Below are 25,790 nucleotides of genomic sequence, written 5' to 3'. Positions count from 1 at the left end.
CCACTGGGGCCGCTGTAAAGAAGACCATAGCCTGAGTGGCTTAGGAACAGCCAACATTTACTTCTCACAGCCCTGGAGGCCGGTCGGTCCAGGTCAGCTGCTGGCAGATTCCATGTCTGGTCAGACGTCCTTCCGGGTTCAGAAGCTGCAGGCTTCCGGTTGTGGCTTCACGGGACGAGGGAGCCCTCCCAGGCCTCCTGACGGGCCCTGGCCGCGCGGCCGAGGGCTCCACCCTCCTGGCCGTAGCACCTGCGGGCCCTCCTGATGCCTTTGCGCTGGGGTTAGGCTCTCAGCGTGTGAGTTCTGCCGGGGCACAGACACTCAGCCCACGCCACTTGGTGCCATTCGAATGACCTTGTGGCCCGGGAGCAGGGATCCGGTTTTCCCCATCCTACAAGAGTAGACCACAAGGAAAGTAGACCAAAATACTAAATAAGACCCAATTCTCCCATAATCCTCTAACTCAGACAACTACTGTCAGCAGTTTGGGGTTTATTTCCATCTTTTTTTCCATTATTTCTTTTCTAAGTAAGAAATCTATTTTTCAGTTCTTGTTGCTTAAGGTTGTGTTAGGTTGCCAGCTCTTCTTGTGCTTTTAAGCAGGATGGTTAGGTAATCAGCACTGTTGTGCATGAGCTCTGTGCAGACGTTGCGCTGGGTGCCAAGGATGCAGGGGTGTCTGGTCCTTGGGGAGCTGAGGCTCGGGGGACCGGCTGCAGGCTGAGGGCCAGCCAGCGGCCATGCCAACCGCAGCGCTGTCTCCAGTTAAGCTTTTCCTGTGGGGGCGGGGGGGTGTGTGAACTCAAATATGAGGCTTTTCATTTTGCAGTTAAACACCTCCCTGTTGCCTTTGTTTTTTTACTTAGGAACTTTAGTGAGATACAACTCACATCCCATAAACCTCACCCTTTCAAGTACGTCCCCCTCCCATTGACTTTGGCATATAACTAACTTTTCAGGATCATTGTGAATATTCTTTCCTTATCTCTCCCAGCAGTTTGTTATCTACAGATCAAATTGGCTTTACTGGTTTTATACCAAGACATTGATACAAAGTTGAATGGGACAGTTCCAAGGACAGAATCTTGCCTCTTTCCGAGCCTTTCCAAAGAGCCACGCGCTGGCACTCTGGGAAGGGTACTCAGCATCTCTGAATTCACCTGTCTGTATGACCGGGGAGCCCACACGCCACCATGCGGTTCTTAACAATATACAGAAACAAAACCATTGCTCTGGCGTGATGGCTGGACTCGTTTCCAGTGCTCTGAGTCCAGCCGACTGAACTCGCCTCCCCCGACCCTGGAGTGCGCTCCCGCTCCCGGTGCAGCACGCGGCCAGTTCCCTGCTGGGGAACCCGAGGCCCAGCGAGGGCCGGGAGCAGGTGCTCCAGCTTCTTCTCCAGACAGAAATGAACTCCTCATTTCCTTTGCGCCTAACAGCTTTAAAGCCCATTTTTGCTACTGAACGTAGGTCTTATGATCTTTCGAATCTTTAGCTGTTCTGTCTTTCCATCTTTTGAGTATTCGCTTAAATAAATAAAGGAAGCCCTTCCATTTGTATTTCCCAATGGCGAGGCCATTCCTCAGAGCTATGACTATAAAACAGAAATATCTATTCTGTTAGGATCAATGTAGAATTCTGTTGTCGGAGAGGTTTTTTTTCTTTTTTCCTTTTTACGTGCCGTCTACACAGGGACCCAAACTCGTGCATGCAGCCGGCTTTCATGAGAACTTGAGAATACCCTGGTGGCCTTGGTGTGGCATCCAGAAAGATGGCACTAGCCAGCCATGTCACCTGCTTTTGGCAGTTTATCTGTATTTGACTGTAAGCCTGTAGCGCATCTTGAGCCAGAAACCTGTCCTTGGTGTAATGTCGGCACCTGGTAAACTGTTAGCTTCCTTTTTTGTTGTTGTTTTCTTGGCATCATTTTCTTTCTTTAAGGGCAACATCATTAAGGTAACACTGTGTCTCTCATAGTGGGAGTCCTGTCCTAGCTCCTTGCTCTGAGGAAAAATATCTGAAATACACATCAGTTCCCAGTTCTTCCTCGGACTTCCTGGCAAACTGGCAGCTACCTCCCGGGGCTCCTTGAGCGTTTAACAGGAGTCAGGCCGCATGACTCACAGAGGCTGAGGCTCAGGGGGATTCTCGCGGCGCCTGCACGAGGGCAGCAGCTCGGTGCAGGGAGGCAGTGTGAACAGACGTCCGGCTGGCGCCCTGCCTTGCTTGTTTCCCAGAATGTGAAGGAACTTCCGGCTGCCATAGCCTCGCCATCCCCAAAACCTGAATCCCACGGAGGGAAGGTGGCATACATAGCTTATCAGGTCATCGGAACTCTTATTTCCCCTTTTATGTTGTTCAACGCTGTAATTACACTTTATTTGCCTGGACTAGCAGAGTTTCAAAGTTAATCTCACAAATTTCAATACCTATATACACAATTAAGAGGAAAAAAGACAGAACTGTTCTCCCCCTGAAATCACACCTGCAAACTAATATTTGCCAAAATGAGATAAAGGTAAATCCTTTTTCTCAAAAAAAATAGCACCAGCTACAATTTTGCCTTTTTAGAAAAGAGTGCATGATATGGAGAAAAGAAAAAAGGTTTTTCTTACTCTTTTCTAAAATCAGTGAGGCCTCTGGAACCCTGCAGGCCCCCAAGGAACGTCCCCACTTGCCTTTGGGGCCCCAGCAGCCCCAACCCCCGGCGGCGACGTCTGAGCAGCTCTGTTGGACCTCGCTGTGCGCTGATTAATCAGAACTCACCGAGTGCATTCCATGTGCAAGGCACAGTTTTTAGAGGCAGAAAAATCATAACAGCCAGCATGTCCTGAGCTCGTGTTCCTGTGCCAGGCTGCCTGCTAAGGGCTACTGTCCTGCCCGCTGCTGGGAGTGCTTCAGACAGAGGAGGCAGGCCGAGTCTTGGGCAGAAGGACAGGTGGAACAGGTACAGGTTTTGCATGGGGAGACGTAACTTCTGTGAGCTCTGATTTCCAAAACAGGAATCATAGCAATAGTACCTGCTTCATCCTGTCCTTGTGAGGATTGTAAGAGTACATACACATGTAGCCCGTGTGTAGCTCAACAGTGCAAAACTATCAGAAGGAGGAGTTTCTACTGCATGTCAGTCACAATAGTAGGCACTAAGGGTACACGTCGTATTTAGGGAAAACGAAGTCACAGGTGGTTGGAGGACAGCTTCCAGGGAGTGCCAGGTGGAGCGTATGTGGCCGCTGTCTGCGGAATGAGTGGGACCGAAAGAGTAGATAAGGACGTCCGGTGTCTGGGCTCTCGGGTGGGGAAGAGAGACAGAGTGACAGCTGAAAGGGGCTTGGTGTGGGGCAGGGAGTGGAGGAGTTCAAGATGGCAGAGACTGGGACAGATGGAAGGGCTCACAGAAGTACAGACATGGGACGAAACAGGAGAGCGCGGTGACTCATCGCTAGACGGATCTGTGAGAACGTTGGAGACAACAGACTGCGGAGCGCTGGACAGAAGAGATGCTTGCTTTCGTGCCATGACCAGAGCGAGGGAGGCGGTGCGTGGATGAAACCGTCGGTGTTTGTGTGACTGCTGGTAAGACGCTGAGGCCGTTCTTCCCGGGCTTCCGTTTCCCTGAGAAGATGGGGTAGAGCCGTGCGTGTGTGCTCGGAGAAGTTAAGCATCAGGTGTGTGGACAGCTGCAGGAGGATGGGTTAGATATGTGCAAGTCTTTAAATAGTAGCTGTCGAGAGCTTAAAAATAATTGACTGAGGAAACGTAGAAAAATTGCCTCAACTGAGGATCTAGTTGAAGTCAAGTGCTTTCTCTGTGTCCCTTTGGATTCTCACTGTGGAAATAAACAAGTACCAACCAAATGAGAACCCAGCGCAGCCTGTTTCTGCAGAGTCCCTTGCAGGGCGGCCCGCCTCGGCAGGGGCCGGGGGACAGGCAGCGCGGCAGGGAAGCTCCGCCGCGGAGCAGCGGAGAGGCCCCTGCGCCGTCAGCCTTCCCCGGTCACCCTCAGGGTTGGAAACACGGGCTCAGTCATGAGTCAAGCCTCTGCCATTTGGAGTCGGTTGTTGGGAAGTCTGGTTAGCTTCCTGCACAGCTGACAGAACCGCAGTCTGACTTCCTGTGCGTCTGCCTTACAGCAGGTGGGCAGCTCAGCTGGTCACTGTAGGTGAGGGGCTGGCTTTCTGAGCAGGCCCCGCAGCTGTGGGGCACAGCTCTGTTCTCATCTGTGGTCTGGCCATTGTCCATTTCTGTGCTCAGTCTTTCTATTTCAACACTTTATTATTATGAAACTTAAAATGTTCTTCTATTTAGAATATATTATTCCTTTAGTTAAAAGAATACAGATCCTGCGAGAGGGGAGACTCGGGAAATAGGAATGGAATGGAGGTGAGGAGATGTCTAGGCGCACCTTTCAGGAGGTGAGGGGGAAGTCTCGGCTGCGCCACAGGGGCCCTGCTGGCTTTAGCTGCACCGCGTGACACGGGAGTGTCAGGCCAGATCCCTCGGACCAGGGATCGAGAGGGTGGAGACTGAACCAGTCTCAAGCACAAACTTACTACCCCCCTTTCACACTCAGGGCCAAAAGCACCACGCGCTTGCCTAGCCTCTCGCGACCGCCTGAGACTGTGCCTCCAGCCCAGTGTGCTCTCTGGCCTTCACGTCAGGCATGGTGCACGTTTCCTTTTCAAACCTAGAATTGCGACGTTCAAATAACTTGGGACATTGACCCAAACTGCCCATTAAGCGTCCCACAGAGCTCCTGTGAGTGCCTGGTACTCATACTGGCTGTTTCGGCGTAAGAGAGTTTAAGGAGAAGTTAAACTTAGAAGAGTGCACAACCACCAGGCATGATGAATGTTATGATTAACGGTCTATCAGAGTAGGCAAACTTTTAGAATTATTGTTACTCTTCCAGAAATTCCCCTGTTCCTATAAGATATTTGAGGGGCTGTTTCCCTGATAAGAAAAACAAGGGTGTATTACCATTGATTGATTATATAGTAAGCCTTCACCTTGTCTCTCTTCACATAATCAATCTCTCCTCTCCCCACTGCCTGACGGGGAAGTTTAATGGGATGTTTCCTCCAGTAGTTAAACCACTGAGCCACAGAGAAAGTGCTTTTTACTTCTAGTCAGAGAAACACCTTGATAACACTAGGAAGAGCTGTGAATTCTCTGCTGATGCCTTGCTCAAATGAAAAGCTTAGTCAAGCACCTACTTTATCAGACACACAATAACCTTTCTCAAAAGTCCGTCCGTGGATGTGGGGTGCCTCACAGAGCAGAAGAAGGTAATAATCTCAAGGGTGACTAAGCAGATGAGAGTGAGTGAATGGGAAGCAAGGGTCCAGCCATTGAGGAAAGTATTTCGTGCACTGCCTCCCCCACGCCCCCCACGTTTCTGGACACACCTGGGTCGGTCAGGTGGCCTGGAAGCAATGTTCAGTCAGTTCTGGGGGGTCCGGGGTTGGTGCGGTTCAATCAGCAATAACCCGTGAAGGAAATGCTGAGTTCTGGGAAAGCGGTCTCTTGTGAAGTCAGTGAGAGACCCCTGATTTGAGAGCTCCGGGAGACCCAGTGAAGGAGCAGTGTGGGCGTGGCTGTGTCTGGACTCCCTGGGTGACCCGCCTGACACCAGACACGCCCGGCGGGGTGGGTGTGGAGCAGACGTCACTTTCAGGTTTGGCATTTTTTCACAAATACCACAGTCACTCTTAGCCTTTATGCTGGTAGCTTTATGCAGATATTCATTTATTCATTCAGTAAATATGTACAGTAAGCCCACTATGTACTCAGCACTATGCTAGGTAGGCAGGCATAACAGAACACACCCGGTCTCCCACGGGCTTACATGAGTCGAGGTACGGTGCAAACTGTAGGAATAATACATTTAATATTAATACTTCCGTATAAGGTAAACAATTAGGGAGGGGCCTTTAGGGATTTTTTAAAAATTTTATTGGTGTTTCTTGAATTGGAAGACTCCATTCTACTAATTGAGAGTAGCCCTAAGCATAAGCATAACATACCCTTCCTCACTTCATTTTCACAAGGTTCTTTGTTTATAACACCTGGGCTCGAAATGCGCGAAATGCGAGGGCGCTGGGGCGGCCCCTCCCCACTGACCGTCGGTGTCCGCTCACCCGGGCTCCCTGCCTCCTTTAAACTCCCACCTTTCCAATGAATGTAAGAAGATCGCCCTTACTGTCTGAACTCGCACAGTATAGTTTGCACTAAAAAGGAGATTAACGTAATGTGATTTTTAAGAATATTTTTTTCAAACTATGCATACAACTTCCCACTGTACCCCTAAGAATTACTCTTGTACAAAATAAAGCCTATGAGTATCTATGTAGATCGCAGTAATTTGGCATTTTTAACTATATTTTTAACTTTTTAAACTATTTTATTTATTTTTAGGGAGGGGAAAGACAGAGAAACATCAGTGTGTGGTTGCCCCACACACCCCCTGCTGGAGACCTGGCCTGCAACCCAGGCCTGTGCCCTGACTGAGAACCGAGCTGGCGACCCTTTGGTTCGCAGGCTGGCACTCGAGTGCACTGAGTCACACCAGCCAAGGCAGTAATCTGATATTTTTCATAATTTTTACAAAATCTTAAAAAAATTCAAGGATCTACAAAGGGACAGAGATTACCAGCATCCTAAAGTGGCCAGTAAATGGACCCAACAAAAATGTACTGTCTTTAAAAAAGATACAGGTCATTCGGATGCATTTCTTCCTTTCCCATTGTAATGACTCCACCTCTTAAATTCCAAGCATCACAGTTAGCTGTACGGGAGGGACTTAGGCTAGAAGACAGTCTGCTATTTCTGTGTTTCCTGCAGGGGCCTCTTACCTGGTGGGAAGCTGTATAAGTCCCCTTGTACACTGGGTTTGGGCAAAATCAGAACACAAAGTAGATCCTTTTATCTTAGCATTTAAGAAACCGGTAACGTATATCACGTACCAGAACATCTTTGCAATTTTGCACAAGCACAGTGTCTGAAGGCTGAACTCCATGCGTCCGCCGCACTGCTGAAAGTCCAATGTTTGCCCACGGAGTGGCCCGGTACATTAATTCAGTGGCACATCCAACCTCTGCACCAAGGGCTGCGAGCTTGCATCACTGGGACCGCTGCCTAATGATGTTCAGTGTGATTCATATGTGAACCTTTTCCCCAAAAAAAGTAAAGATAGCTTTTCACTTGGGTTTTACAGGTTTTCCTCATGACATATAAAATCATGTGCGTAAGCTACTATACTGCCCCTAAAACATGCCTCCATTCTTGCCTGGCACATTATGACAGCTATATAGAACTAATGACCTTTTTCAAAACTAGTTTGCGTTTTTAAGATCCATTCCTTTTTATCTTTATTTTAGTTTAAAAAAATTTGACTAAGGTATAGTTGGCCCGCAATCGTATTAGTGTCAGGTGTAGAATGATGCAACATTTATGCACCTTACAAAAAGGGGTTGGTCTCCAAAATACATAAGGAAGTCACTACTCAACCACAAAGTACAATCTGATCAAAAATGGAGATATTTTCCTTTTTGATTTAAAAATTTAGAATATTAGGACAGCATAGGGAGAAAAAGATCTACTAAAACAGCCAAGTTAGTAAATAGTAACGTCTGTTAAGAATGTTGACAGAGCTCACCTCCTGAATCAGGAGATCAAACGCTCTGTGGGGCAAAACGCCTCAGGGGGCCAGGCAGCTGGGGCCCTGGGCACACGGCGGGCAGGTGCGGGGCTGGACGCCCAAATCACGCCCAGACCTGCGGGAGGCGCAGGTCTGCTGCTCCCAGGCAAACGCCATACACACGCCTCTCTCAGGCAAGAAGGAAAGACAGTCTGCCTGCCCCTCGGTAGCAGACAGCACCTGGAACAGCATGTTTGTGTCTTTGGATTTGTCTGGAAAGATGAAGCTTCTGTGGAGTGAGGTCCAGAACAGAGCGACACTGTCAGCCATGTGAGGGCCTAGACAGCCCCCAGCCCCGCGCTGTGTCCTGTCGGAACTGCCCCTTGGATTCTGAGGCAGGGAGACAGGTTTCACTGATGCGTCCATCAGTGCGTGCAGAATGCGACGCTCCAGCGCTAATTGAAGGACACACAAGAGGCTCCCGGGCCCTGCTCAGCAGGGAAGCTGCCCCGGGCCACGACCAGAGGCAGGCGTTACCCAGGTCCCGCGATGGCCTGAGGGGCCCCAGCAGGAGCCAGTCTGCAGTCGGCCCTAGGCAGAGCTCCACTGGGGGCATAGGAGAGAGACACCCCCGCTGCGCCTGTCACCTCTGCAGCCAGGGACCTGCCAACACTCAGGGACAGCAGAGGCTTCCCGGTGAGCAGTGAGCGTTCATCTGTGAGCCCAAAAGAGCCCACATCCAATACTCGCATTTTTCCAAATAAGAGAGATGCTCTAGGAAGCATAGGGGAGAGCGGTTTGCTGCTCACCAACTGCTTCTTGAAAAAATGCCTTTAAGAGCAGAAAAATAAGAAGTCTCATTGTAACCATCAGGAGGTGGGCTCGGGTGCTCCACCCACTGCTGACTGGACCAAAATCAGGAGCTCAGACCCTGCCGGTGAGGGGGCGCCTGAGGCAGGGAGGCCGGCCCCTCGCCCCCGGACAGTGTAGGGGCTGCCTGGGGCCACGCACCACAGAACGCATCACAGCTATCTCTATGCCTCTTTGCGAGCACACTTGTGATTTAAATCTTTAAGCCTAGTTTAATTTTATATGACTGTTTTTACCAAACAAATTAGAGATGTAAATTTGTCTGCATCCCGCCACGTAGTTCTGGCTTCTTGACCTGCAGCTTTGGTCTAACATCGGCCTGGACAAGCCGTATGACTCAGCTTTGAATGTGTTTGTTTCACATTCTCCATCCCTCCCCCCAAAGTAAATATTTTTTTCTAAATAAGAATTTTGTAATTATCTGACCTGGGTATAATTGATGTAGATATTTTAAAAACATTAATTTTCACTCTGATAGTTGCAAATACAGTCATTTATTGCAAATGAATTTATCTTCTCTAAAAATATAGATCAATTTCCCTAAAATTAAAAATAAATGCTCTGTAACTTAAATCTTTCTTCTATACATAAAACTATCTTCCCCTTATTAAAAGTGAATGCAGATTAGCTGGATTTCACCTTAATTTTTATCTGCATTTTCCACAGGTATAGCAAAATGATTTTACTAAAAGCCACGTATTGAACCATGTCTAGCTGCTAATCCTGTTGAGTCGTTTTCTCTTCCACCTGTCTAGACTGTTAATAGGACTTAATTAAATAGTGGCTAGCACTGACAACAAATCTCCTACCGACGGGGCTTTATTAATGGAATTACGTAGCGCGTCTGCCAAATCAGAAGGCGGAGCTGGGGGAGCGCCCCTGTCCAGCCCGCGCTGCGGCTCGCTCACTCGGAGAGGAGCGGACCCCTGCATCAGCGGTCTGAGGGGCCGCAGGCCACAGCGCTGGCCGGACTGCAGGAATCGCTTCATTCTGTTTTGTGACTAAGCTTTAGAAAAACTTAGGTAACGTAGCCACATTTCAAGCAATTTAAATATTCGGTATGTAGCTCAAATCACTGAACCTTGATCCAATCTGAAAATGATTTTGGAGGACCTGTTTGTGGGTAGAATGGCGTAGTTTAATCAGTGAGAGCCGAAGCACGCTAGCTGGAGGTCAGAGGTCTGGTGCTGTGCGTCCTCAGGCCCGTGCGGTGTCTTGAATTGTTTTCCCAGATTAGAAACAAAGGTTCAGATGTTGGAGCGGTGGCCCCCGGACCCGTCCTCTGAAGCCCTGAAGACCTAGGCGTTCCCTGAGGTCGCCCTGGCGCGGGAGTGGGAATGCCGAGCGGACAGAGCCCCGAGCCCGGCGCCCCGGCTGGTTCGAGCAGGAGCTGCTCACTTTTATCAGTCAAACCGCCCAGCTGGACAGTGAAGTCCCTTTCAGGGTACAATTTCTGTGCTAAAGTAAGTTAGACCAAGTCATAGACCTGCTTGGGAGAAAAAGGCCTTCGAACAGTGAACATACAGGATAGAACATACATGCCACCGCCCCGCAGAAACGTAGTAAGTGTTGAGTATAAATTTGAGGCCGGGATAATAATAATATCAACTTCGTATGCAAGTAGTGAATACAAAGAAAGTTCATCAAGAAAAGAGAAGTTGAGGCTTCACCAGGAAGGAACCATGGCAGGAATATTGAAAATGTACTGGTTATTATACTACGGCAGGGGAAACACACTGATGTGAGTTAAAGTCGCTTGCTTTAACAATGGCTAATATTTTCAGACTCATTAGAATATTCATATAATACGATGCCAGCTGTTTCTACTATGAAATATTATCATTGGATATCAGTAAGGGGAAATGAAAAATGGAAGTAGCTCATGGTGAAATATGTTTGGAGCAAGCATAAAATTTATAGGTTTATGGACAGAGTCTAAGGTACTGTTTTATTGCCTTCAATATAACAAATCATATCTGTTAATACTAAAACATCTGACTTAAATGCTGTTTTTCCTAAAAGACAGTGGTCAGACTCTCACCGCTGATATTCTATTCTAAAAACAGCCGCATACTTTAGTGACTCCTGCTTAATGGTAACTCCCATCTACTATGTCTGTTCTGTCAATATTTTCTACAAGACAGTGACAAGGCACTGGGACCGTCGGGGCTCCGTTTTCAGGGTCTCAGGGAGGTCCGGGCTGCGGGAGTCAGAAGGGTCGTCTGTTCCAAAGGAGCTGAGGGCAAGTCGTCCCGATGCCCCTGGCAGGGAAAGCGGGGAGGGGCCACCAGAGCCCGGGGGACCTGGGCATGACAGGGCCCCACAGGGACTCGGGAAGCAGCGAGGGCGCCTTCGGGAGAGAAGCGTGCATTTTGTCACAAGGGGCCACTTCCGCGGGGCGGCCGGTCCGGCTGAATTCACCGAGACCGAGCCGGGATCACAGAGGGACAGGCCTGGCAAACCCACAGACCTTCTAGAGCTCTCATAGACCTGGAGTCAGGCTCCGCTGATTGTTCCGGCTGGGTCAGTGCCCCCGACGGTACCTGAGGCCCATCCAGAGAGGCCGTGCTTCTCTGGCTCTTCTAGGTGGTGGAGCGGGGAGACTTTGCGGAGATATGCGTAACTGTGTACGGTAATATAGGTGTTTTTGAAAACACCCTCCCTGTAAGGTAGTAGAGTACCTTGCGTTCAGAGCTTGGAAGCAGTTCCCCAGAGCGGCCCTGCTCTCCGACCTAAGAGGGGCCTCCTTCCCCGCGTGGGCTCTCCGGGAATCCGCGCCATTCCATGCCTGCTCTCCATGTACGGCCTCCACACACTGGAAGGAAAGTTAGGTCTGTGTGCACGATCGTGTTTGCTGGTTGTGACGTGTGTGCACAGACTGTAACGTGGCTTTTCCTCTTACACGTCTGCGTCGGGCAGCTTGCCTGTGTGGGGCGCGGTCACCCCTGACGACGGCATCACCCTCCTCCCGCTCAGGCAGCGTGTGTTACAGAGCGGTGGCCTGGCGCTGAGAAACTGTAAGAAGTTCATTTTTAACTGAGTCCAAACGCATTTTTTTCTGCGGATTGTAGACTCACCAGACCGTCATCCCTGTTCTCAGCTGCCCAGCTTCATCTGCACGGCTACCCCTGGGCCATGGTGGCCTCTCTGATGTCACCAAACAGGTGGCGTTGCCTCGCTTTCCCCACTTCCCACCGAGGCTGACGGTGACACCTGTAACCCAGGCCCTACCCATCACATACCGCAGCCGCTTAAGCCCTGTGCGGTTAAAGAGGAGGTTGCTAGATGCCCCGGGGGGGCCTAAGTCCTCCTTGCTCCGTGACAGGTCAGCCTGCACAGGAGGCATAAATATGCTGGTTCAGTCAGATCTTATGCAGATCTGTCATGTCATTCAGAGCGGCTTTTAGGGGGTGCCACCAGCTCTTCCCACCCCCACACACTCTGTCTTCTAACCTCTCGCTCTTCCTCACAGTGTGAGAAGGGCGGCCTCCGCAGCAGCCTCCAACACGTACCCACCATGGGTCGGCGCCTTTTCTTTCACATAACGCTCTGTGTTCCTTTGTCCGTTTGGGGTTCCTCGCTTGGACTGGTACGTTCTAAAGGAGCGTGGATCGTGTCTCCTTAGCGTGGCTTGTGTGGGCGTTGCCCGCAGGTTTGAGACTGATGTTAAGTAACTGTACCGTGCTACCTCGCGTATTCTTTTCTTTCTGCACTTTCCTGTGCCGTTTCCACTGTTTCATGTCCTTAGAATAATCTCTTGACATTTGAAGGATACAAGCAAACTTTAATGCTCCTCGGTGCAGATGAAATGATAACTCGTCAGTCCTGTTATGGAGAAGTCGGAGCCCCTCACAGGCATTACCTTATTCACATTTGCAACAGCTGCACCGGAGACAACAGGACAGGTGTTGCTGCTATTCTGCAAATCGATGCTGAGGTCACCTCAGGAACTTTTGGCAAAAACCCTAAAGGCACCACAGCGGAAAGTCGGCAGAGGCAGGCCGCATATGGTGCCTCGGCCCCAGGCTGGGCCAAGCCCCGGGGCCTGGGACCCAGTCGTCCCTGCCGCATGCGGTCATGCCGCTCACGCTCCTGTGAGTGTCTTGGGGGCAGGCCGGTGCCCGCCGGAGGCAGGGCCCCAGGGGTTGAAGGAGGCGGCTGGAGCAAAGGAAACTGGCTCTGAGCAGCCGCTGGGCAGACGAGCTTCCCCCTCGGCACACACGTTTAAATCTGATGGTTTCTCACACTGAAAATTGTTGGCCAGTTCTACACACATCATTCCTCTCACCGCTGAGAATTACTGTAAGTAGACCTCATTTTATGGATTGAACTGTCCTTTCCATTTCATAAGCTGGTAGGTGCCCCCCACCCCCGCCCCAAAGCAGCCCTACTGGCTCCTTAACCGCAGCCAGGGGTCTGCAAGCAAAACAGGCTAATGATCGAACACGTTAGGGAATTCTTTGCAGCAAAGAAAACAATGCCATTTTTTGGCTTATTTGAAGATGTTAATCTGGGGAGCCATTTTCTAACTGGCATAATCAGCTTTGATACCTTCAAGCAGCAGCACGTTCTCGGCCTAATTGCCTTTTGGACAGCAGGCTGAGTCATAACACGGGAAATGTAGAGAAGGAAGAATAATTGAGCATCAGAAGCCTCCTAATGATTTCCAGCCCCGATCCAAGGGCACAGGAAAAGCGTGACTTCTGGGAGAGAGGAAGATAAATGCAGCCACTTTCACCGAATGCTAATGACCCTTCCGGAGACCCCGGCATCCCAGGGAGGACTAGCTGTCGGGACAGGGAGGTGGCCAGCGCTGACCCTGGGAGGGGTCTTCAGCAAGTCGAGGTTCTGCGCGATAACCACCACGAGGAAGGCCCAGCGGGGGGCCCGTTACCTGGGGTGCGCCCAGCCGCACTGGGCTGCCCTCATCGGAGGCCGCGCTAGGCAGGCACGGCCCTCAGTTCAGGTTAGTTTCAGGTCCTGCTGCAGCAGTGCGTGCAGGCCAGGGCGGTCCTTGGCGGGGCCCAGCCTGGTGACGCAGGAAGGGCTCCTCCCCGCGGACGGGGCAGTGCGCTCAGCCGCTCGTCCCCTGGGGGGGCCCTGCCAGGGGCTGGTGTCACAGCCAGATGGCCTCTCCCCAAATGTGGCTCGCATCCTCCCGCATTTGGATTTATTTTACAGCACTTCAAATCGATGGGCGTCTCTTGATTTGATTCTTGTAATGGTACTGCTTCGGCTTTTAGGGAAATAAGGATGAACAAGAGGAAAGTACATCCCTTTATAAGTTCTTAGCCTTTTCCCCACATTTTGCCCTAAATTTTAATGTTGAATTTGTATATTGAAAAAGTTCAGACCAACAGCACACACTGTGTACATTTTACCCAAATTTAACAGTTGTTAACATTTTTCTGCTTACACAGTTCTTCCTTTGTGGTGTATTTGGCTTTCTGAACCATTTGAAAACACTGATGTTACTCAGCTGATGATGGTGTTATGCCCTGATAAACCCATCGTAAGTAAAAAATATCAAAAGTCAAAAACGTATTTCATACAGCTAACCTACCGAAGTCTAGCCTCGCCTACCTTCCCCGCGCTCAGAACACTTACGGTAGCCGACAGCCGGGCAACATCCTCTCCCTGCTGCTGCAGGATCGTGCCGCACGTCGCTCGCCCAGGAAAGGACCGAAATTCAAAGCAGAGCTTCTACTGGATGCATATTGCTTTCACACCATTGTAAAGTTGAAAAACTGTAAGTCAAACCATCATACGTTGGGGACTGCCTGTGTGTTGAAGGCATACCACCCCTTAACCCCCAAACGTCTTCACGTTGCATCTCTGCAGAAGCAGGCTGTTCTCCGCAGCACCGTTATCTCCTCCAAAATCTATAACATTGGTAGAAGTATTACACAGCTCACAGTCATACCCCTTAATTTTCCCAGTAATGCTGTTTATAACATCCACTAAAAAAATCTAAAAATGCATGCATTGTATTTAGTTGACACGCCTGTTTAGTATCTTTTAATCCAGAAAAGTCACTCACAGACACCTTTTTAGTCGTCTGCGACCCTGATAGTTTTGAACAGCCAGGCCAGCCGGCCTCTCCGGTGTCCAGAATTCCACATCGGCCTGATAGTTTCCCCCGATGAGATTCAGCTTGAGCGTTTTTGGCAAAAATTATTACGTAAGTGATGTTGTATTGGTATCCATCCTGGCATCACATGAGGAAGCACATAATGTCAGTTTGTCCTTTTATTGGCGATGCTAAATTTGACCATTTGGTTAAGATGATATTCATGACATCTGTCTGCTGCCTTTTTTTGTTTGCTTGCTTGTTTTTAACTAAGAGTTAATACATGGAGTGGTTCTTTGAGACTGTAAATATCACACTTCCCAACATTTCACCCAGTGGATTAGCACCCATCGATAGGTGATTCCTGCCTGGACCAGTCCTTACACCGGCAGCTGCGAAGGGCGCCTTTCTAACTCTCTGACCTACTGCCCATCCCAGTAGCAGGCAGTGCTCTTCTGGGAGAAGAGACTCTCCTCTACTTGCCTGTAGGGATTCTTTCTATCATTTGCCACGTTATTTTGCATCACTCTTCGTATTCTTCTCTAGCCTAAAGTACTCCAATTTTTTAAAGCACTCTCTTGCTTTTTAGAACACGATGTTTCAGACTCACCCTGTACTTTGCCAGCCCTAGACCAGGAGTCTAAACAGCCAACTTTCAATACAGAGTACGTTCTAGGGAAGCGGTGGAATCATTTGTAAATAGAAAAGAGGGAATTATTATCCAGCTGTACGGGTAGAGAACCAGAGAGTGCTGCACAGGCCAGAAGGTGACATCTGAGGTTAGCCTTGAAGGACACAGCAAGCTTTGGAAAGATGGGGGCGGTGCCAGGGGAGAGGGCCCATCAGGACTTTCCAGGGGAGCGGGGAGTTCCTGATCTGCTGAGGGACAGGCCAGCAGCTTACGTGGGAGGATGCAGCCAGGTGACGAAGGGCCTCAGGGGCCAGGCCACGCGGTCCGGGGTGTGGGACAGGAAGGTGACAGGCAACGGGGGCCTCCCAGCGGTTCCTCCACGTGGGAATGACACGCTCAGACACGGGCTTCGGGGGAGGGGCGGGGGAGGGGCGGCGGTGATTGGGAACGAGTCCCGTGAGAAGGTCCCGGTGGTGTCCAGGCGGGTCTGCTCAGGGTAGTCCTCAGAGTGTCGTGTGTCCCCTGTCAGTAACCCCAGTTAGGTTTGTTGAGATTTCGCATTTCAGTTTTCTTCTCTAAAGCTCTGCTACATATTTCTCAACCTTCAACTTGAAGGACAGGACTGTCTTTCTTGCTGCTGAGTATGTTAAGTACCTTTAAACGATTTAATACTCTCATTTTGAATTTAGTAGTCCCTGTATAACCTGAGACCGCACACTCCCTGTGTGCGGCTGAAAGGAAAAGCAGTATGTGTAGTAAGCAGTCCAAAGACAGTGCTGGCCTGGAAGCTGCCGGCGTCCCGAGCACGGCCCCCGCCTCAGGCAGCACACCCGGCCGACAGAGCAGCCGCCACTGCACATGTGACCACGCGTCAGGTTTCAGAGGCTCAGTATGAAAGAGTAAAACATCTCCGTGACTGTTATATTGTTGGCATGTCAAAATCATATTTTAGACATACTGGATTAAATGAATATAAAGTGGCCTATCCTTGACATTTTATTCAACTTATTATTAGAAGTCCTAGCAGTGAGGCAAATTAAAAAAAAAAAAAAGGTATTGAGAGCAGGAAGGAAGAAGTGAAATTGTCACTACTTTCGGACGATGCAGTGTTATATAGGGGTGGGCAAGAGTAGGCTTGCGGTTGTAAATAATACAATAATTAATAAATAATACAGGACTAAACTGTGTTTTATGTACTCACAGCTATAAACCTACTTTTGCCCACACTGTATATAAAAAAAGAAACTCTAAAGACTCCATCAAAAAACTGTTAGAATAAACAAATTCAGCAAACATGCAGGATACAAAAATAAATATACAAAAATTTATTGTATATCTCTACATTAATGACAAACTATCAGAAAGAGAATTTACTTTACAATTGCATAAAATAAAATATCTAGGAAAAAATTTAACCAAGGAGGTGAACGCTCTCTACACTGAAAACTATAAGGTGCTGATGGAATCAATTGAAGATGACACAAATAAATGGAAAGATATTTCACGCCCATGGGTTGGAAGAATAAATATTGATAAGATGTCCATCCTACACAAAGCAATCTACAGAGTTGTTGCAATTCCTATCAAAATTCCGATGGCATTTTTCACAGAAATGGATAGAACCACAACAGACCCATCAATCTTTAGAAAGAGAGACAAAGCTGGAGGCATCATCCTTCCTGATTTTAAACTATATCACAAAGCTATTGTCATCAAACAGTATGGCACTGGCATTTTAAAAAGAAATACAGATTAATGGAACAAATAGAAAGCACAGAAATAAACCCACGTGCGTGTAGTTTGTTTTTAACAAAGGAGCCAATATTATACAGTGGAGAAAGAACAATCTTGGCAATAAATCATGTTGGGAAAACTGGATCTCAGTCAAACACCACCACAAAACTCAACTAAAAATGGGTTAAAGATTTGAGCGTAAGACCTGAAGCCATAAAACTCCTAGAAGGAAACATAGGGAGAAGTCTTCTTTTCATCAGTCTTGACAATGATCCTTTTGACAACAAAAGCAAAAGCAGTAAAAACAAAAACAAGTGGGAATATACGAATTAAAATCCTCTGCAGAGCAAAGGAAACTATTAACACAATGAGAAGGCAACCTACTAAATGAAAGAAAATATTTGCAAATTATCAGATAAGAGATCAATATACAAAATATAAAAAGAATTCATACAACTCAACATTGTATTTCTGAAAGCTGCTGAGACAGATCTTAAAAGTTCCCATCTCACGGCATTGCATATGTTGAATCATCATGTTGTACACTTGATAATATGTCAATTATCCCTCAACAATGACAAATACACATACTAACATTTTACTTATATGTACTTTTTTAATGTGGCTACTGTAAAATTAAAAGGTAGATGTGTGGATCACATACTTCTATTCAACAGTGCTGATACAGATAACTGTATTTCTTTGATATATGGTCTCTAATTTTTTTCTTTTTAAGATTCCAATCAACATGCATACACAAAAGGCCAGTACTCTACACCTCTAAACTAGGATGGCTGTGAGTTTCTGCCTTCCAGACTGTGAGAAGGCAATATGTCACTTTAATTTTTGAAAATATTCAAGAAAATCATAGGTATAAATGTTTTATAGGAAACAATTTTAATAATCTCGCTCCCCAGGTTTCTATTTTAAGATTTATTTTTAGAGAGAAGAGAAGGAGGGGGAGAAACATCAACTGGTTGCCGCCTGTGCACCGCCCCCCCACCTGGGACCTGTGGGAATCGAACCTGCAACCTTTTCGTTTATGGGACAGTGCCAACCCACTGAGCCACACCAGCCAGAGTGAGGATTCCTATTTTAAATGTGTAAATTAACCATTTTTAAATAAAAAGTTTGCCTCCTGCATTTACACAGAAAGCCCCTTTTAACTATGTTTCAAAAAATTATGAAGAAACTGATTTTAGAGGCAGCATATTTGCTTTTCTGCTACTGAAACCTTCCATTTTTGCATTGCACCGCACTTCCTCCAAACAGGCTAAGCCTCGCTGAGAGGGAGGCTGGTAGGCGCACGGGCGTGCTGGCCTCGGAGCGGGCTAGGCGGCAACCCCCAGCCCTACCTGCGCAGGGTGCGTCCCAGCCCGGCCGTCCCTCCCTCGTCAGAGCCAGCACAGGGCTCCTGTAGCCAGGGGGCTCGGTGCACAGTTCTGCTGGATGTGGTCCCCAAACAAAAGCCTTCTCCGCCCTGTCTGTGGCCCCAGCCAGGTAGGGAAGATCATTTATAGTCCCGCCCCCTGTTGAATACAACCTCCAACCCCACCTGTCCAGGAAACCTAACCAGACCCAAGAACCTACAGAGCCCATCCTGTACCCCAGTGACGGTGGCCCTTGCGAGCAGAGCCAATAGAGTAACCATGTGGCCAGGGAACGCGGTGCATGATTCTGCCTCATCTGGTCCCCAGACAAGAGCCTGCATAGCTGCCGCACCCGGGCTGTACCCACTGCCCACTCCTGAACACAGCCTTCAGCCTGCCCAGCCAGCGGCGCTAACCAGAGCGCGTGGGGAGCCGCAGAGCCCGTCCTACAGCCCTGCTTACAGAGGCACACGGCTTTCCCCATCTGCAGCGCAAAGCAGGTGGCTCCCTGTGGCCAGGGAACTCGGTGCGCGCTCCTGCCTGATTCAGCCCGCAGACAAGAGCGGGTGGGGCCCTGGAGCCTGTGTGCTGCACTGCCCGAGCAGGGACGGATTCCTAGCCTGCTTCCTGCCGTGGCTGCGGGGCCAGTGCTGTCCAGCAACGGAGCCCGACCGCAGGGGCCAGGCAGCTGCCGAGCTCTGCCGGCAGTCTGGCCGGGAACCAGGGCAACATAGGACATGCTTTCTGGGATAGATCCTATGGTAGTTAGGCAACACAGTGGGTCACAGCAAATCCAAGGAAAGTGAAATATCCCAGTCATTTTCTGACCGCAGTGGTATGAAACTAGAAATCAATAACAGAAGAAAAACTGGAAAATTCACGAATCCATGAAAGTTAAACACCACTCTCCTGAGCAAACTCTGGATCAAAGAAGAAATTAAAAGGGAAATAAAAGTGTTCTGAGACAAACGAAATTGGAAATAGAGCATACTAAAACTTAGAGGGTTCGGCAAAGCAGTTCTAAGAGGCGAGTGCGTCGCTGTGAATGCCCACACCACGAACGGGAAAAGAGCCCAACTAACCAGCCCAGCTTCACCCCTCTGCAGCAAGAAAAAGAGGAGTTCACTAAGCCCGAAGTTAGCAGAAGAAAAGAAATTCTAAAGATTACAGCAGAAATAGAGAACAGGAAAACAACAGAAAATATCAACAAACTAAGAGCTGGTTCTTTGCAAAGATAAACGAAATTAACAAACCTAACTAGACTAACCAAGGAAAAAAGAGAGGACTTCATCAGCAATCCTTCGAGCCCAGGTAAAGCTGGGGCTTTAATGCATCTCCAGAACCTTAAAATGCACCTGTCAAATTCAGGTGGGCAGTGCACGCCAGGCCCTGCACTAGGGGGCTCCCGCTTTGAAGCCTGCGGCCTCCGGGAGCGCCCTTGGCAAACATACATGCCTTCGCCACCCCTGCCCCTTCCCTGCCAGCTGCTGGGGGTCGGGGGGCGTCAGGCCTTCTTTCTCAGGCAGGCTCCAAGGTGACTCCACGACCGTCCCCCTAACCCCCTCTCCACGGAACAGTGTCTGGATTTGTTTGTGCAGTGTGCGTGCATGTTAATATCATTCAGGAACTTCAGAGTACCGAAGAGGTGAGAGCTTCTTGTACTAAATTACATGTTAGTTAGGGTGCTAGCCACGTGAGGGCCTCACTCCTCCTGTGTCCATCTTACTTTATGACTTCGTATTTACGTTAGTAAAGGTGTAACAACAATGAAAAATTAACAACTTGAGTTTTAATGAGTAAAGTGCGTGAACTGGTAATACTAATCGTACATTGTCCTGTAAGAATACTATTTCTGAACTTTAAAATGGCCTTTGCAAGGATTTCCTCGGGAGAACAGGCTCCCCCTGGTGGGGAGTGAGCAGCACAGTCCACTTCCTGCCCCCAAACTGTGGACCTTCAGATAACACTGGGGAGCAAGGGGGCCTCTTCTGACTCTCAACTGTGTGGGCTCCATAGCATTGGTGTATTTTTCTCTTTGAATTCTAGCAAAAAAAAAAAGGCCCGTCATGTTGGTGAAGTGAACTGTTCTTCTATAAGCCAAGTCCCCGGGCGTTCACTGCAGCCATTTTGTTAGATACGTAAGCCGAGATTTACACATAGGTAATTATGACTACGTAGATTCTTATTGTATAACTTAACTCATAAGCCTTTACTTGGGTAATTAAATAGTTCATTGATTATGATGATTATCATAATGATTATCTCATCTCTTACCCTCATTTGCAGCCCAGCTTATGGTTATACACACTCATTTGGAAGCCTGCGTTGACCTTTTGAGTTCCTATTTATTTTACAGAAAATAAGCCCTGTCCATTTTAGCTTTCCTTAATTTATGAGAAAAAAAAAATTTCAAAACTCTGTTTTCTTGAAGCAATTAGTTTTCTGCCTGATATCATTTATTTTTGAAGCTAAAACAGTGTCACTATAGAGTTTAATAACTGATATAAAATGTTCTGAATCATCAAGAAAAAATTAAAATTGCACCAGGCAAGGAATTAAGTAGCACATTACAGAAATGGATTTTGGTTTTACAGTTGATAAAGAACAAAAAGAAAAAAAAATCTAATGAAAGTCTGTTATGAAAATGGCATACATCCAAACGGCCAGTAACCAGCGCCAGGAGAGGAGGCCCCAGCAAGTTAGGGGACTGTCCGTTTCAGATCCCTATCACAGATTTCGCTTATCTCGTATTCTATACATCTCCTATCAAAGCACGTGCGTAATTGCTTTTTGCTAACTATTGACAGAGTCATTTCACACTACAGAAAGATTGGCTTTCACCAAACATTTTTTCCTCATTTCCTTATAGCGAAGCACATGCTCGGTTTTGGAACACTGGTCAGCACCTCCAACACCTACGACGGGTCTGGGGTCGTGACCGTGGAAACGGACCACCCGCTCCTCTGGACCATGGCCATCAGAAACGCCTCTGACTGACTCGTCTGCCGGCAGCTCGCCCCTCAACAGCAGCGGCTTCCTTGGGTCTCAGGAGCCCAAGCCTCTCCCCGGGAAGCCCGCTAGTTTCAGAGATGCTGATGTTTAGATAATGCAGGTTAACATAAATGACAGACGTTTTATAGTGAGGGGGAAAATCATTATTTTTAAGAAGATAAGCTCTGTTATATTCAGTTGGGAAACTGACTCGTTCCACCACACAGTTCAGCACTGATGACCGTCATGTTATTAATCATTCCATTTTCTCTATGAAATTGCTTTCCTTTGGAGCTGAGGAGGCCCGCGGAGGCTCCGGGCGCCCCTCACACACGCCGCCTCTGCACATGCTTCGCCGCGCACCACACAGGCTGCTCTGAGCATCTCGGGGTCAGGCCCCGCTGTGTGACGCACGTGGAGATGTGAGCGCTGCACCCTTTTGCTTTGGCCTTATTGCCGTCTTTGGTCTTGTCTCTTAAAAATGAGACTCACTGACCTAATTATTAAATTTGAAAACAGGTTGTTCTGGAAACTCTAGTTGAAGAGAGAAATGTCATGAGAGACAAATGACAAGTCACAAAGCCGCGTGACATGCCCCAGGGCCACGCCCTGGTGCAAGGACTGACGGGCCTGCCCTCCTCGCACTTAGTCAGTTACAGCCCAGGCTGAAGGCCTCGTGCACGGGAAACACGCCTAAACGCGGGGCCGCTCCGGCCACACCGCCGGCCGGGAGCCTGCTGGCTCGCGGACAGTGCGTTTGGTCAGGTGGCCAGCAGTGAGCTTGGCGGCCCGTGGGGACGTGAGGGCGCCATGTGCGGGGCCTGGGTCTGAAGGCCTGTGTTCCTTCCCGGGTCCGGCCACGGCCCCCGAGCCCCTGTCCTCAGCCGGAAACCAGAGGGGCCCGAGCCGCTGCCCACGCCCGGATTCTAGACCCCAACGGGTATTGGGCACGTAATGCACAGGTGACAGCCTCCAACTGCCCAGCACCCTGAGATGTATTCGCATCATATTCATGACGAGACCCTCTTCCAGCTGCTTACCTTTTTGTGTCCCATTTCCCAAACCATATGTTGCCATAGAAACCAGGAGGCAAGGAGAGCCTGCCCAGCAGGTTTCCTGCTCTCAGCCCCAGGGTGCTGTGCGAGAGGTGCCGGTGGCTCTGTCCTCCTGGCGGGGCTGGGACGGGTCTGGGGTCGTGACCATGGAAACCACCCACTCCTCTGGGCCCAGCTCCCCCTGCGGACGGCTAATCCCTGGAGTGCGCTGTCATTGTTCATGCAAATATACATGTGATTGAAACCCAGGTGCCAAATAAAAATATTTAGTTAATGTGCACGTCTCCGGTCAGTTTCTAAGAAAACAGTCTTCTCTCAACTGTGTTTCATTATCACCAATCTCCTATCAATGTTTCTACAGTTTAAAATGGGATGATTGGTAACAGTATTTCATTTATCCGATTTCAGAACAGCCCAGGATTATCATTAATACTGCCTCTAGTCCCTCTCCTGGGGAGTTACTGTCCAGATCCTGCGTGACCCCATCTGTAAACCAGGGGAGTAAGTGCGGACCAGTTCCCCTCGTAGGACTTGGGAAGAACAGGGGAGCTTCCTGAGCGGGAGAAAAGTGGGCAGGGACAAGGACCTGCCTGGGCAGGTAAGCGAAGGAAATGGCTGGAGGAGGAGCCGAGGCCTCCAGCCCAGGCCACATACCCGGCGCTGTCATGAGGCCCAAGCTGGCGTCTCCTCAGCCAAACGCAGGGCCCAGAGCATCCCGCCCGCCTCCCTGATCCCAGCAGAAGCGCGCGAGGCGGCCGGAGTGGGTCAGCCGCACTGGCACTTTCTTTCACTCCGTTAAGTGGGAACCTCCAGCAGAACTGGCCAGAGACAACCGCTGTCCCCAGCCGGACCTGCGCCGAAGGAAACCTGAGAGCAGCAGAGTGGCAGGGCTGGGCGGGTGCTCTCAGCACCGGGGGGGACAGTGCTGTCTACCCTGCTCACAGGTCGGGGCTCAGCAGCTCGGTTCTCATCTCGGTTCTAGAAACGTGTTCACAACATACAAAAGAAATACGTCCGTTTTTTTAAGATTCCACTACAAAAGAATGTGTGCGCTATTTACTCTGAAAACAAGTGGATAGTTAGCAAAAACAATGCCGTGTGCTGCAGCTTAGTCCACACTGCGGGGGGAGGCACCAAGAATCCCCCATCACCGCCCCCGTCTCACGCTGTCCCCCAGACGCCCACGGCAGCTCCCTCCTCCTGCAGAGGGCGCCTCCCCATTCCTGCCAGGCTGCTCAAGAAGGGGGTGTTTGACCCCTTTCCATTCCTCAGAACTGCTTAGTGCAATTTTCCGCTACCGACAACATCATTTAAAGAGGCATCACTGACTGTTTTTCTATGAACACAGTGAGTCTGCAGGTGACGAGGTCTCAGGCGCATCCCCAGAAGCTCGCGCCACCTCCCTCCCCATGGTGCCTCCCTGCCCCTGCCCCCGCCCCTCCAGTCTGGGCCCTGCCGGGAAAGCCTCCCGGCTTCCTCGGTCCCTGGGACTTCCAGCTTTCTTTATTACGTGAGTCGGATTTATAGCTTTTATGAATCTAGTGATGGTCACCCCAAAATGGCGCGGGGCTACCTCAGTCTCTGATTAGTGAGAACGAGTGCTCATCGCCCTCTCCCTGACGTCACGCAGCGGGGAAGCCCGCGAATGGCTGCAGCTGCGGGGTCCTGGGTGGCCGTGCGGGCCGGACCGGGGAGCGGACCGCAGTCCCAGAGGCGAGTCGGGCAGCGCAGTGCAGGCGCGGGCAAGCGGAGGCTTGCAGTTAGGAGTTCGCAAAACGCTTTATTCTTGCCTGATTATTTATTAATTAATTGTATCAGTTTCTGTATGAACAACTGTATACCGACTGCTGCCCACCCCTGTATATCTTCATTCCTTAATTTTTGCTCAGCAGACAGAGAGCAGTTTCCTGGGCTGGGAACAAGGGCCACCTCCTGATACACAGACTCCCCCGGCCAGGAGGTGGCACCGAACAGCCGGGCCTTTGCAGGCTCCCCAGTGGCTCAAGCTTCTGTGCCGGGCTTCTAACACGTGCAGTGCGCGCGCAACAGACCTTGCTCATGGCTCCCGCTCAAGTTCATGTTTTCCAAAGATTTACTGGAAAGGTCAGAATAAAGCAGCACGTGGATTTGACGTGATTGAGACGCATGACCTACGCTACATCAGCGAGCAGGACGAAACTACCCTCTCCCCAACGCTGTGACTGCAAAAGGGGCGCGGTCTGAATGGCGACCTTCACACTATCACCGTGGCCCAGCAGGAACACACGGTCTTGTGACCTGGTCCAAACACACACACACCCCCCCCAAACATGGTACTCTAAAAATTTTATTCTAAGTTGAAAAACACCAAGAGTCTATTCTAGATTGAAAACCAACCAAGGGGTAGGGTAAAACACAGAAAAGGACTTTTTAAAATGCGGGTGCATAGGCAAGAGGTGCCTTCAGCTTATACTTCGTTCCTAAATGAAGGACCATCAGAGTATAATTTACCACTTTATCTTCCTCACTTAATAACAACAGTTTGCATTCTGTGTGCGCTGAGGGCACTGACCCTCCAAAGACAGGGCGCCGGATGCGGCCCCGTTTGGGAATAAGAAAGTCAACTCAACATCACTGGGAGTGGGGGACACTGGATCGCTAAGTTGTGTCTATGGCATCCTATTCAGAATAAAATAAATGACCTTTTTACCTGGGAGAGATCAAAACCAAAGCCACGAGGCCGAGCCATGCCCAGGGAGTCACAACACGTGACACGGGAAGTCCCTCGGACGTACCAGGCAGCCCTCCCCTGCCTGCAGCAGGCGCCACTTGCTAATCATAGCTTCCTTTTCGGGTGTGTCCCCTTCTCATAGTGGCTCCGGGCAGCCAGGGCCAGTCCCGCTCCCTGCAGACTCACCTCACGGGAGGTCTTACCAGCGCACGTACAGCAGCTGCCCCCACCTGGGGAAGGGACAGGGCGGTGGCCTGCCTCGCAGGTGATGGAAAAGTAAACAGACCCGAGCTAGTTCCCCATGGACTTAACTCCACCTCTGAGAGCAGGGGCTTTCTAGGCAGCAAAATAAAAACTTGGGCCATCCCTGCAAGCGACTTGAAGAACATAAGTTGGGCCCTACAATCATCCACTGTTAAAAAATAGGAAAGTTCTGATAATAGACTCGGTCCCCTGGGAACCGGGAAATCAGGCATTCAATACTGTCCTAGCCCAAATGTTGAAAGGCATTTTTAACTGGCGGTTAAAGGAATTGATAAGAGATTTAAAATCATGCCTTAAATATTTACTTCTTTCAAAGACCAGTGAATGTTTAATAGCTAGCTCCGTTTTTGGACAATAAACATGGGAAACTAGGAGGAGAAAACCCTGCAGGAACTGGGCCGAGTCCCATCTGGAGGCCATAATTCTGTGTTCAGTTGCTTAACATCGTTGAGCTCC

At 49.4% G+C, this 25,790-nt stretch overlaps 1 protein-coding gene across 3 annotated transcripts in view; it reads left to right on the top strand.

Annotated features, from left to right (window-relative positions):
• TPK1 (thiamin pyrophosphokinase 1) overlaps window positions 1-22,432 on the top strand; it is a 252,420-nt gene extending 229,988 nt beyond the window's left edge. For 2 of the 3 annotated variants that reach the window (XM_054564429.1, XM_054564430.1), the window contains exons 9-10: window positions 14,064-14,258; window positions 21,184-22,432. In XM_054564429.1, coding sequence (XP_054420404.1) covers window positions 14,064-14,258; window positions 21,184-21,311 — 323 coding nt within the window. In that variant the 3' untranslated portion in view covers window positions 21,312-22,432. The remainder of the gene's footprint in view (window positions 1-14,063; window positions 14,259-21,183) is intronic. The other variant, XM_054564431.1, reaches the window with a different exon arrangement.
• Window positions 22,433-25,790: the final 3,358 nt, after the last annotated feature.

This window comes from Pteronotus mesoamericanus, unplaced genomic scaffold, assembly GCF_021234165.1.
Source record: "Pteronotus mesoamericanus isolate MK-2021 breed Mesoamerican mustached bat unplaced genomic scaffold, CSHL_Meso_final scaffold_85, whole genome shotgun sequence".
NCBI classification, from domain to species: domain Eukaryota; kingdom Metazoa; phylum Chordata; class Mammalia; order Chiroptera; family Mormoopidae; genus Pteronotus; species Pteronotus mesoamericanus.
Note: the sequence above shows the minus strand (reverse complement) of the source record. Positions and strands in the feature narration are given on the sequence as shown.